This window comes from Megalopta genalis, chromosome 8 (assembly GCF_051020955.1).
Source record: "Megalopta genalis isolate 19385.01 chromosome 8, iyMegGena1_principal, whole genome shotgun sequence".
NCBI lineage: Eukaryota > Metazoa > Arthropoda > Insecta > Hymenoptera > Halictidae > Megalopta > Megalopta genalis.
This window is the reverse complement of record NC_135020.1, coordinates 20,968,675-20,982,276: the sequence shown is the minus strand read 5'-3', so window position 1 is coordinate 20,982,276 and position 13,602 is coordinate 20,968,675. Positions and strand designations below refer to the sequence as shown.

Genomic DNA, 13,602 nt, shown 5'->3' with positions numbered 1-13,602 from the left:
GTTAGATCTATACCGCTCGACGCTTCGAACCAGACTGAGTTCAGCTTTGAAAATCTTTTCCTCCAGATTTAGACTTGCTTATTTATGATCATATTTATGATTATACAGTGCGTGTGCTATGTTCGCATACCGACCTTTCTTCTACAAACTTGCCTTATCGCTCTTTTCAAGTGGCGCCTTTGAAGTGCTCGGACCGTCGCGAGCACGCCTCTCACGTTCTCGCCAAAACCCGCTGACATTTCTTGTATATATCTTAGTGATTTTACTATATTTTGATTCGATTTCTTGTGCCATTTCAAGAGAAAACTTCAGGGAAACATGCATGTCTCAAAAAGTTGCGCTGAAATAACTCAATTCCCCGCAATCACTAATAAACTTTAATGTCCCACGAGAGGGGACATTCGAGTGACATGCTAGAATTACGATGTCCCTCAAGAGGGGACAGCGGAGTGCAAAGGGTTAAATACTGCTTCTGATTCAATCTAAGGAGGTTACATTCTTCTCAATAATACTGGCATTATACCGGTATCTATTTCGGTATTTTTACCGGTATAGGTGTCAAATACCGGTATTAAAACCGTTTTAACTAAGTTAGTATAAATTCTCAGTATAAATAATTTCGTATAAACATTAAAAAATCACTACTTTTCATTACGGTAAAGTGACTTATGCCACTTTCAAAATAAACGGCTCATTTCTTGTAGGTTCTTTTACATAAGGCGCTTCATGAGATAAAATTAAAAATCCAAGTATCGTTTTTTAAATTGACAATTTCTTTCGTGCATTTTCTTTCAATCTTAATTGAACTAAGAATTATTAATCTAAAATTATGTTTCTTTTTGCAAGAAAGTTCGCCTGTTTTCTGTTTTTAGATACTGCACAACCTTTCATTTCTCTCTATTTGTGTTAGAAAATCTTATTCTTTAAATTATGGAATTATAAATGAAACGCTTTGACGATGCATGAGTCCAGTATCTTTCTTTCTATTTATTAATTAAATGAACGAAAATTGAAGAAAATGATCGAAACCAAAGGTAGATCACTTCTCAATGTCTCTCGAACACCGTAAATACATCTTTGACAATGCGTTGTTTTGATTCAATTAACACTAGAGCTACCAAACCAGTCGAAGTGGTTTCGGTTTTTTTCAATTACAATTCCTGATATTATATGAGCCATTTATTTTGAAAGTCGCATAAGTCACTTTGTTTTTAAGTCGATATGTTTAAGGGTTTGCGTTTTAACACGTTTAAAAATATGGATGCTAACTTTCGAGAAGATTTACTTGTATTTGTTATCTCAGGATACTGATATTTTTCTCAGTATAAATAATTTCGTATAAACATTAAAAAATCACCACTTTTCATTACGGTAAAGTGACTTATGCCACATTCAAAATAAACGGCTCAAATATTGACCATTAATCATTGACCATTGACCGTTGAACGTTGAACACTAATAACCGACCACTGACCGTTGACCATTGATCACTGTCAATGACCAATCATTTTAATTTCTTTAAAAAGCATCGTTCTCGAAGGGGTTGATACAGGATGGCAGCAGCACCTTGCATAAAAATTTCATATGGTACACACGAGGTGTCATGCCCACCAGAAAATTAAAACGGCTGTCACGTTTAAACTTCATATTATTTCGGGTCTGAAAAATTAGTAAATATTCTTCAGACGTTCTAAAGTAAAGGTGAATAGCGTTTTTCTTAAAAATATCACTGTTATGTAGTAAAAAAAATCCAGAAAGTTCTCGCCTTGTGACTTGTTCAATACTTCGAACGCGGCTCGAGTCCGTCCCGACCTTCTGTCAAAGCCTCGTGCTGCGGACTCTCTCGCGGACCCTCTCCCTCGCACCGTCACCTCTCATTGGCCAGTGTTTTTCGTTAATAACTCGCAAACAAAGCCCCAGATTGCATTTTCGCAAAGGAAAAAGTTACTTCAAATGACCTCAGCTACCCCTCATTTTCGGCTGTTAAAATAATTGTGGAACACCCTGTATAACTGCAACATACTAGATAACCGTTTCAAGAAATTATATGATGCAACATAAATATAGAAAATACATATTTTGTATAGTAGAGCACGTTTACTGCATAATGCAATATTAATCACGATGCTAATCAGTAATTAGTAATTACAAATACGGTAAAGTCTTCTTAATTAATGCTGAGGTTTGTACGCAAAAATAGAGGATTTGGGAAGTGGAGATACGATTATTCGAGCCTTGCGTCTCGTTTTTGAAGTTGTTAACGATTGGTAACTATAAAAACGAGCCGCAAGGCTCAAATAATCGTATCTCCTCTTCGCAAATTGTCCATTTTTGTGCGTGATGTGACCGCGAATTAGGGAGAAATTACTGTGTAATATATAGTCACTGTATAATATAGTCACCGGTAAAATTATCTTCTTATCGTAAAACGGCGGAAATGTTGGGGAGAGCATGGGAAGAGGTATTGTTAGCGAAAGTTGAGGGTTGTTTCAGACGAGCCGTGTTCTTGCGTCGACGTTTAAGTTTTTTTAATCGGCCCAGACTCGAGTCTCTCGTTTCATAGAAATGACGGGGTTGCAAATGTCATCTGGAAACGGAAGCCGGACGGCAATACGTACTATACGTAGACGTATCGGGTTCTCTCTTCTCGTGCCTGTGTGTCCAGCGTGTATCATCCGTCACGCGGTAGAAGTATCATTCGTACTCGAGGGACTCTCGGCACGGTGACGTCACCGAATAAATCCAAAATCAATTTCTACGACAACGAACTCGAGCCGACGCACCATGGTTTGTCAGCTCGTTGTACTGTACTATCTACGTTATACGTATAAAAAAAGTATCCGAAATTTGCAAGTAAAACGAACTATGTACTTATCCATCAAATTTGATTTTGTTGCTTCGAAAGGGTTTGTATCAAATCACCCACAATCATTTCACCGTGATTGTCATAACCTACTCTATCTTTGATCATATTAAGTAACCGACATGGTGAAATCACCGACAATGTTTTCATCGGCACTCATTTCACCGACATTGATAGTCATTGGCATAAAGTCAATGTCGGTGAAACTTTTCTCAAAATATTGGATCTCTGAAAGCACAAATTTCATTAAAAAGCGTTATATCATACGTGTGCATATATTACTGTGGTTGTATTTCTATTACTGCGAGTCAAATACAGCGGATGTTCCGATTACTGCGTGTCAAGGTTGACATAACCCATTTTCTTTTAAATGTACACACACAACTGCAATTACTAGGATCAAGATATTCTCACTGTAGCACTGTAGAAATTAGGTATAGGTACTCTACGATCAAGCGTGTTTGCAACGGCTCATCGAGAACTGCATTGTATAGGTTAAGGTATGCAGTTCGATAAAGCATCGCAGTAATGTACACACATAGTAAAAAAGTATCCACCAAATACTGTGTTAGTAAATAATATTTGAGGACAGATGATAGTGTCAGTGTACGTCCATTTTTTATCAAAGTAATGATTACTTTATCTAAAAATAACGCTAAAACGAATAGTTTATTATTAATTACCAAAATATAAATGCCTTTCGAATCAGCGTTCATAGCTGCTGTTACGAGTATTTCATTAGACTCGACGTTTTCATAAGCTTCCGAATATCAACAGACAATAAATGAATTAAAACTGCGGTTGCTGTTACTTGTATGCCATAAATTTTCAATATTAAACATATACAAAATTATGAGATTCATTTCTAGAAGATTACACATTATAAAATGTTAGATTCTATTACTTTTATAAAATACCGCAGTATTTGGGACGTCCGCAATAATACCCGCATTAATTCTACTTACGATTTGTTTCACGAACATAGAGTAATTAAAAATCGACACAAGAAGTCTCGTTAGAAATGTAAATATTAAGACAAAAAATCGTTTCAATATATGCACCGTAAGGCTTTAGAATGAGAAATTTTGGATACTGTTTTTTTTTGCACAATGTACTGTTCCGCGTATACTATCCGCGGAAGCAGACTCGACGTCCTCGCGTCCTGACCAACGCCTCCCTTTCCGAGGGACGTGCAATGATTTTTCATTCCTTATCGTCGCCGGTGACGCTCCGTGACAACGCGCGATATCCAGCCGCAAATCGTGGACGTTGGATGCGTTCGAAAAACCTGCGCAGAGAGATCAGAAAGGAAAAAACGATGACCCTTGAAAAAAAAATCTCATCCGGATTTCGAACGTTTATCGTCGTGTGCCGCTATTAACCTTTGGAGTACCCGACAGAACGTAGCCAAGCTTTCTACACGACTGATGTTTATTTAACCCGCGTGTCAATGATCGGTTGCTCGGGTAACCACTCGGGTTGGAAATTTGTTCACGTTCCCATGTAAAAATTGCAAAGCGACTTTGGGTCTGCTTTCCAACTCGTGGGATTTTTCGACAGATATTTACGTTTACCATTTAACAACGGTTATAAAAAGTCCAAGGCGATACATGCAAGTTCAATTAATCCTTTGTCGGCGGGCCAATTCGTAGAACGAACGTCGCTGTGGATGAGGGTTATCGGCACATATACATAGCTAAAAAACACTTGTCTAATAGGTATATTATACAGGATAAAAACTTTATTATACAAGGTGTTTCAAAATTATTGCACAAGCGAAAAATTTGAAGTAACATTCTAATACTAATTAATAATAGCTTAACTCATTTGAAGTAACTTTTTCCTTAGCGAAAATGTAATTCGCGGCTTCGTTTACGAGTTATTAACGAAAAACAGTGACCAATGAGAAGCGAGATCAGCTGGCGCGAAGTACAATAAGTTTGGGACACCCTGTATACAAGAGAATACGTTCTTAGAATATGCGAGTAATTAAATATTATGTCACTATTGCTGAAATTTACTAAAATTATATAAGATGCCACTATTATTATTATTATTATTATTATTATTATTATTATTATTATTATTATTATTATTATTGTTGCTATTACTAATATTACTTTATTGAAGAATGATACATGTATACTAACGTTTCCTCTTTTATCGTTTTATCTTTTAGTTATTGTATAGTATATAAAAATAAAAAATTCTTATTTTCGAAAACTGTGAACACTCAGAGAAATATTTTTATCTATCAGATGCTTTGCTACTTGATATCACGCTTGACTTTGTATCTTTACATCTTTATGTTTGACGTATTATAAGTGGAAATGGACATTTGTTTCGTAGATACAACACAGTTCGTTTTGGAACATTTGACATATTAGACTCATGATCGGTACTACTGTACGCCGGTGTTTTTGGCCATAAAGACTTCAAACTGGATCGAAGCGTGGCTTGTAGAAATTTATTGGTATTGATATGGAAATTTGTAACCATGCGGTCTGTTTTCCCTACATTGTTATTTTTCCGAGGGTTTCTTTGTATTCGAAAAAGCATTGGAAATGGATCCAAATATTTCTACCGTTTTTGAAAAATTATTTTTCGCGATTTCAATTATTTAGCATACATAGGTTGAAGTTTTCTCTTGACAATTATACTATACAATGTAATCTACAACTTTTTTGAACGAAAACTATCATGATATGTCAAGGTCATGCCAAGGTTATATCAAGGTTATGCCAAGGTTATATCAAGGTTATGTCAAGGTCTTGTCAAGGATACGTCAAGGTCAACATATGAAATTTCAAAGCGAGGTGTACAGTGAAGATTAACAAAGTACGTAAATGATATTTTAATCTAAATAATTCCGTGTCCGAACACAGTTCAACGAATGATTCGCAAAGCGAAATTTCATATGTTGACCTTAACATAACCTTGACATGACCTTGACAAGGTCACACGACATTGATATGTCAAGGTCATGTCAAGGTCAAGTCTAGGTCATGTCGAGGTCATGTCAAGGTTACGTCAAGGTCATGTCAAGGTCATGTCAAGGTTACGTCAAGGTCAACATATGAAATTTTAAAGCGAGGTGTACAGTGAAGATTAACAAAGTACGTAAATGATATTTTAATCTAAATAATTCCGTGTTCGAACACACAGTTCAACGAATGATTCGCAAAGCTATTTTAATAAATAATAATCGTGTTAAAGGATGTAAGGGATATGTTTGTTAGAGAAATATGAAGAATATTATCAATAACCTTGACATAACCGTGACATAACGGTGACATAACCTTCTGACGTTCTAAAGTAAAGGTGAACAGCGTTTTTCTTAAAAATATCACCGTTACGTAGTAAAAAAAATCTGGAAAGTTCTCGCTTCGTGATTTGTTCAATACTTCGAACGCGGCTCGAGTCCGTCCCGACCATCTGTCAAAGCCTCGAACTTCGCGCCGTCATCTCTCATTGGTCAGTGTTTTCCGTTAATAACTCGTAAACAAAGACGCAGATCGTATTTTCGCAAAGGAAAAAGTTACTTCAAATGACCTCAGCTACCCCTCATTTTCGGCTGTTAAAATAATTGTGGAACACCCTGTATAACTGCAACATACTAGATAACCGTTTCAAGAAATTATATGATGCAACATAAATATAGAAAATACATATTTTGTATAGTAGAGCGCGTTTACTGCATAATGCAATATTAATCACGATGCTAATCAGTAATTAGTAATTACAAATACAGTAAAGTCTTCTTAATTATCGCTGAGGTTTGTACACAAAAATAGAGGATTTGGGAAGTGGAGATACGATTATTCGAGCCTTGCGTCTCGTTTTTTAAGTTGTTAACAATTGGTAACTATAAAAACGAGCCGCAAGGCTCAAATAATCGTATCTCCTCTTCGCAAATTGTCCATTTTTGTGCGCGATGTGACCGCGAATTAGGGAGAAATTACTGCAATTACGTAACTGGAATAGAGTAAACTCCCGAAATAAGCAAAAATGGACTAAATGGACTGGATATATCATAATTGACATCTTACTTGAATGAATCTTGTTAGAAAAGATCTTTTTTACAACTTTGTCTCTACTGATTATATTATAACATGGCAACGATTTAGGACATATTGAGGAGCAGGACACAAGACTGAATTCAAAAATATTTCGCGCCCCTTACGTGCAAAATTCATCTCTATAATATATACATTTTAATGGTAAAATGTTCTTCAAGTGGTTTATTTAACACTAATCTTGCCGAGAGTTAAAAGTGACACTTACTTACATTTGTTACAATTTCTATATCACATTTCAGTATCTTCATAATTTCAATAATAGTCAAACCGGTCAATTGATGAGAGATGCTTTAGGGATAAGTCAACGCTCTTGCATCTTGTAATTGTTATGTCTGTTTCACTTTGTCTCGACTGTTCTACGCCTCCTGATTCCCGTCGCGCGTCTCGCTCGCCCGTGTCACGTAAAGCACAGGCACCCGCGTCTGATGCGCTCCTAGCGGCTACGGCGACCACGGGGGGGGGGGGGGGGAGCCGTGACGGGAGTCAGGAGGCGTTGTTTGTTTTTAATCGGCCGGACTCGAGTCCCTCGTTTCGTGGAAATTCGGTGTTGCGTGCACTTTGAGCTAATAGAAAGGCCAATAATCTGCCAATAAGGGAAACGCGTTTATCCTATTTCTGCGAGGGCGTTGACACGAATGGATTGATAGGAATCGGTCCTACACTTTTCTCATGCGGACTTCTTCTGCGCAACGGACAGTAAAAACGGAACGTTTCCATCGCTGTCAATGTTTGTAAATGCTATCTCGGACGGAGGTAACTGCGATAGAAGAATAATCTATTTTTTTCGAAAATGGAGTCCCGAATACGAAAATGTAACACCATATTTTGTTTTCTTATTTTTTCACGTAGAACGTATTTGACACTCGGAGAAGGTATTTGAATATCGTTTTCTATGAATTCACCTAACGCAGTTAGTGAAGATTTTATATGTTACACATCGTCCGCAAAGTCCTTCACTTTCAGCAATCTACATCAGGCCTAGATCAGACTTTTTCTAGCTTTTGAGGCAGAATACTCCACTGTGCGTCGGCGCGGCTGTCCGGCTGGAGGTCATCGAACAAGTTCCGGCTGATATCGAGTGAACGAGCCCCGAAACCTTCGGTGAAAGCCCGGTGGCTGGATTTCCCGGGCTACGCGTCGTCCTAAGTCGTCTTCCAGTCAGATGCGTCGTCTTATTTCATGTTGTACCTCGTCCACTCCCCGGAAGAGCGTACCGCATCGGTGGCTGCAGCGTATCCGGGCGGAAATCGTGGTTCCCGTGTCCGTGCCGCGTCGTATTTCCCGAGGGCCATGTCGATGAGGGAGAAACTGCATTCGGCGAACATGCCAGCGCAATCTTGGCCCTCGTGGCCCGCTTTATGAGCCGATCCGTACGTATGGTGCTCCTCCGGCTCCGACGAGAACAGCCGCTTCAAAGGGAACCTGTTAGGGCCAATGGGAAAGAGCACTGAAACGTTTCGCGTGTCGCTGGCCCACGAGGATACTTCCAGTGACTCGCGGACGAAGGGCCTCGGACAGGATAGAACATCCAGCATTATACACGGCTCCCGAGCAAGGACTACGAGCTAGTTTCTTTTTACTCCCGGCCGCTTAGGGGCGTTTCCTATTGTGGCGGCTTCAAAAAATCCTTTCGACCTAGTACCTTGCAGCGTCGCATTTGAATACATCGAGTCGCAGAATAGTATAAACAAATTTCGAAATTTGGAGGCTTCGGTAGCTTTGGTGTAAGATTGCTTTCGTTGCTTTCTAGGTTGGACGATCACGTATTTCGAGAAGTACAGTAGCGGTTGTTAACCAGGTAGCTGTGTTTGACGACTATACTCGTCATGGAGAAGTGTGGCAGTATTTTGTGCCGTGACGAGTATACTCGTCGTTTGTAAAAAGTAGTGACCATTGCCTATTTAAATTGTAATTTTAGTAAAAACAAAAACATATTCCCGAATTTCAAGATGTTTGGAATATTTTGTCAATCCTACACGAAGGTGTTTACATTGTTCTAAAAATAAGATTGAAAAAGAATTGAATTAGAAAAGAATTATCGTTCCTTGCTTTGCCGAATACCACACTACGGCAGCAATTTAAATTTTTAATTTTTATAAGTATTCTATTTTTCCGGCGTTTCTCCTTTATTATGTATGTAGTATGTGTTAATGTTAAGTGAATAAGTAAATATTAATAATAAATTTGGTAATTTTATAGAATAAAACCGTCTTTTTGATCCAATATTTTAACAGCGACACTTGCTCTGCGTTTGACGAGTATACTCGTCATCGCTTGTTTCTCGCGACACATATGTCTGAAAAGGAAGCGCCACAGCTAACTAATTAAGACGATGAATTTTCATTCCAGTTGTACGCGCATTGCGTAACTGTTAATTATTTATTTAGTTCGTTTCATTTTGAATTCTACAGGTGCATGTTTTACTTTTTCCATCTGAAACGTAGGTCTGCGAAATTAAGTTTTCAGAAATGGCATTATTCTATGCCACGATACTATTCCACTATAGTCCTCTAGTCTGTTTTTTCGTACTTCCAACACTTTAATTATCGGAAACCTATAAATAGACTATTCAATCACAGAGCTACATGTCAAAACAAGTTGTCATTTTATATCGATCCAAATAATTTGTTGAATTCGCTATGAAATTTCAGTCATTTTTGAATAATTTTTTACGTAATTCCCAACTATTGAAGTTCATTTGGCATTGATTCGTGGACCATTTTGATACAAACTAAAGCTATTAATAGCTCCAAGTATTATGAAGCAATTTAAAGAATAAATACAAATTAGCCTCTCTCGAAAGGGAATATCGAAAACACATTCTTTTTTTCAACCGTCAAACAGTGTTCACCACTTAATTGAAGTTTCTGCTATCTCCGCCGGTTACTTTCTCCGCCGAAACAAGATTATGCTCAAATCGTATTGATTTTCGACCGAAGCCGACCCTAAAATTTAACCGTAAGGACGGTAACGAGGACGAGGGACCCTTCGCCACGACTGGTATCATTTTTTGCTGCTTCGGAGTCTTACGAGAACGATATCCGTATCATCTCCTCGACCAGAGTGTTCCCTTTCGGCACGAGACGCTGGGAAGCCTCGCAGAGGGCTCGAAGCACGCACGCCCTGCCGTCGAAGTTCATCCTGAAAGAACGCATGAAATTAGGGTAGCGGATCTTTTGGAAAATTGGATATTGGGGGACGCTACTAAGCGGAAGAAGGACTGTTGTTCAATTGCCATTTGCTCGTTCGGTGGAAGCACTCCGTAAGACGTACAGTAAATTCTCCCTAATTGATGCTCAGATTGTACAAATGGAGAATCTGGGAAGAGGAGATACGATTATTCGAGCTTTGCGATTGTCAACAACTACAAAAATGAGCCGCAAGGTTTCTCGATTTCTTTTAGTTACATTTAGATCCTTACGCATGACGTGAAAGTGTGTTTTTTCGTTCAATAATTGTAACAACCTGAAAATAATGTAACCACATCCTTACATTCTTTATAGTTTTGTGTTATATTATATAACACATAATATTAAATTAAAATTAAAATATTAAAATATAATATAATATAATATAATGTAATATATCTTTACACATTCGCGAGAAAATCGATAATATGTGAAACAGAAAATTGTATCATCGCCGGAAGAATATAAGAACGTGACCATATTATTTTCAAATGATTAAAATTCTTAAGAAAAAAATACAATGTTATTTAACTCCTGATCTAGAAATTAGTGTAGATAACTTTTATTTCTGATAAAGTCCCGCAGTTATTGTTGGCATCGCATTTTATGTAATCTATGCTTCACAAATTTGCCTTCACTTAGTAAATTAATAACAACAATTATTTATAATATTTCATTGCATATATAGGACGAATTACCTGAAATGCCGGCAGAGATATTTTCGAAATATCTGTTAGATAAAAGTTCCTTATTGTTAGTAGTTCTTTTTATAGTTAATTACGTGCCGCAGTTACCAGGGTATTAAAAAGTTTGGGATTCCACATATGGAAGCACAGACAACCTCCAATGTCTCCTACGCTTCCATCTATGAAATTACGAGCCCTCAAAATTATTCCACTGTTTGTATTTCACCTTATTCTACTACCTTCATATCGCATGCTTTCAATGAATTCCATGATCATAATTATACAGAAAATCTTAAATTATCTTAAAATCCCACGTACCTGCGAATTACAACAATTCCAACGAACTTGATAATTTATTGAGCGTCCGACAGAGTCGCATAAGAATTTCCCTTTGACTCGACACTTTTTAGATCACCGAACCAGAATTTCTGATCGCTGGAAGATCCGCGCGCTCTGCTTCTAATAAATTAATGATAATAACTTGTGTCACGCGAGACATCGTTGCCGGTGCTTGTTGGTGCACGGTAAACGCAGCGATACGGAAGAGGTTTCACGTGGAATAACCAAGAAGGGCGTATTAATGTATCCTTTTGCCGTCGAACAGGCGTCTCGTTAGATGTGAAAGGGGGCATGGTGTATTCTTATCTGGCCGACCTTTCTTCCAGGAAGATTAAAGTCTTCTTTGAGGGAACGTTTCAAAAATTCGTTTCGCCTCTCCAATAATTTCACCCTTGATTTGAGTGGCCGCGCAGAAGCCTGCCGGCTGCGATCGATTCTTTTAAAGTCTTGTACGTCGAACGGGCGTAACGGCGCGCGTCACGGGATCGACGTTCCTTTTAGGCTGGGGGCACACAAGCGTCAAAATCAACGCACGTTCATCATCTATCCTCGTTTTTCTAGTTCATAACAACGAGCATTTTTCCCGGTTTTTCTAGTTAAAGACAAGGAAGATTTTCCCTGGGTTTTCTAGTTAAAAACAACGAATATTTTTCCTAGATCTTTTAGTTAAAAACAAGGAAGATTTTTCTGGGTCTTCTAGTTAAAAACAAAGAAGATTTTTCCCGAGTTTTCTAGTTAAGAATAAAGAAGATTTTCCCTGGGTTTTCTAGTTAAAAACAACAAGTATTTTTCCCAGGTTTTCTACTTAAAAACAAGGAAGATTTTTCCTAGGTTTTCTACTTCAAAACAAGGAAGATTTTTCCTAGGTTTTCTAGTTAAAAACAAAGAAGATTTTTCTCGGGTTTTCTAGTTAAAAACAAAGAAGATTTTTCCCGAGTTTTCTAGTTAAAAATAAAGAAGATTCTTCCTGGTTTTTCTAGTTAAAAACAACGAATATTTTTCCCAGGTCTTTTAGTTAAAAACAAGGAAGATTTTTCTGGGTCTTCTAGTTTAAAAAAAAAGATGCTTTTTCCCGAGTTTCCTAGTTAAAAATAAAGAAGATTTTTCCTGGTTTTTCTAGTTAAAAACAACAAGTATTTTTCCCAGGTGTTCTACTTAAAAACAACGAGTATTTTTCCCAGGTTTTCTAGTTAAAAACAACGAATATTTTTCCCAGGTCTTCTAGTTAAAAACAAGGAAGATTTTTCTGGGTTTTCTAGTTAAAAACAAAGAAGATTTTTCCCGGGTTTTCTAGTTAAAAATGCAGAAGATTTTTCCTAGTTTTTCTAATTAAAAACAAGCATGATTTTCCCTGAGTTTTCTAGTTAATAGCAGGAAGAATTTTCCTGGGTTTTTAAGATAAAAACAAGGATAATTTTTCCTGGGTTTTCTAGTTAAAAACGAGGAAGATTTTGTCTTGTTTTTCTAATTAAAAACAAAGAAGATTTTTCCTGGTTTTTCTAGTTAAAAACAAGGAAGATTTTTTCTTGTTCTTAGTTGCAACCTGAGCGTCAGTAAAGGAGAATTTACTGTATATGATCTCTAGAATCAGTAGAGTGCAGATATTTAAGCTAAACGAACACTTTATTTACCTTAATAACTGAGTTATGTCTAAAATAGAAGTTCGATAATAAATGATCAATGTATAATAATTAATTATTCGACAATAAAACGAGCCGCAAGGCTCGAACAATCGTATCTCCTCTACCAAAATTCTCCATTCTTGTGTACAATCTGAGCGTCAATTAGGGAGAATTTACTGTACATTTAAAAGATCAGCAAAAATGGTGTTAGAACAACTCCATCGAGGAAAGCTGAAAAGCGTTGATTCGTTTGTTTATCCCAAGAGAATCGAATAGAAGCAATTTATCAGCGTGGTAACAGCGTAGAAGCTTTATGCGCTGTCCACTTCACACGATGCTGTACAAATTAATTGATAACAAGGTCATTACGTTTCATCCTTCCTTGTGTGGGAAATGGATTAACTCGAAATAATTGATGTGCCGACGCGCGCACAGAATGACCTTTTGACAAGTTAACCCCTTGCCGTACTTCCTCTCGAGTCTGACTCATAAAGGAGATTACTTGTAATAACCTGATGACATGTTCTCTGTTGCTAATATATTCAGTCTACCGAATATTGTTAGGATGTGCAAGATACAAGGAAGATGGAAGAGTATTGGGTACCATACATCTTAACCCTTAATTAAACTGTCAATTATTATAAGTTATTGTTTCAATTGTTATTACATATTTTCAAATTAGTAACTGCAAGTAAATTTAGGTTGAAACATTGCACACTTGATGAGATAATACAGGATTATATGCATTTCCAAATAATTACAATAACGTATATTAATGATGAACGTATATTAATTGCTTAACGTAGCGATTATTACATTATTAAA

General features: G+C 37.1%; 1 protein-coding gene across 1 annotated transcript in view; it reads right to left on the bottom strand.

Annotated features, from left to right (window-relative positions):
* Positions 1–7,042: 7,042 nt before the first annotated feature.
* The window catches only part of LOC117227342 (uncharacterized), a 35,767-nt gene continuing 29,207 nt past the window's right edge, over positions 7,043–13,602 (bottom strand). The window contains exons 4-5 of the mRNA XM_033482485.2: positions 9,973–10,083; positions 7,043–8,364 (exon numbers count right to left, since the gene is read on the bottom strand). Of these exons, the coding sequence (XP_033338376.1) occupies positions 8,115–8,364; positions 9,973–10,083 (361 nt within the window). The 3' untranslated portion in view covers positions 7,043–8,114. The remainder of the gene's footprint in view (positions 8,365–9,972; positions 10,084–13,602) is intronic.